Source organism: Camelina sativa, unplaced genomic scaffold (genome assembly GCF_000633955.1).
Source record: "Camelina sativa cultivar DH55 unplaced genomic scaffold, Cs unpScaffold11697, whole genome shotgun sequence".
NCBI lineage: Eukaryota > Viridiplantae > Streptophyta > Magnoliopsida > Brassicales > Brassicaceae > Camelina > Camelina sativa.
In genome coordinates this window covers 1-366 of record NW_010932742.1, presented here as the reverse complement: position 1 = coordinate 366, position 366 = coordinate 1, and the positions used below count along the sequence as shown (strand labels likewise).

The following is a 366-nucleotide window of genomic DNA, read 5'->3' as shown; positions in this document are numbered from 1 at the left end:
AATCTATGGACGTTCCACGCCGCTCTTTCGCTGCGTCTCTCTCGCCTCTCCGGCTGATCGATGGACTCCCGCGTCGGAGGAGTTTCAATTATAATCAAATGCCTGAAGAGCCCATCAAACTCACTGTTCTCAAGCTTGATGGATCTTCCTTTGGTAACCATACTCTCTCATCTCCTCCTTGTTTTTTTCTTACTTTTTAATTTTTTGGATTAACTATTAAAGGTTGATGCTTTTGTATTTTTAAGGTATTCAAGTGTTGAAGACAGCCACAGTAGGGGAGCTTAAGATGGCTGTAGAAGCTGCTTTTGCTCACTTGCCTATCACAGGCCCTGGCAAGATCTCTTGGTACTATTTTGATTCTTGATT

At 42.9% G+C, this 366-nt stretch overlaps 1 protein-coding gene across 1 annotated transcript; it reads left to right on the top strand.

Annotated features, from left to right (window-relative positions):
* Nucleotides 1–5: 5 nt before the first annotated feature.
* LOC109131996 lies at nucleotides 6–345 on the top strand (the record flags this gene model as incomplete). Its single annotated transcript, XM_019243154.1, has 2 exons — nucleotides 6–153; nucleotides 246–345. Coding segments are annotated over exons 1-2 (248 nt in total), but the record flags the coding sequence as incomplete, so codon positions are not given.
* Nucleotides 346–366: the final 21 nt, after the last annotated feature.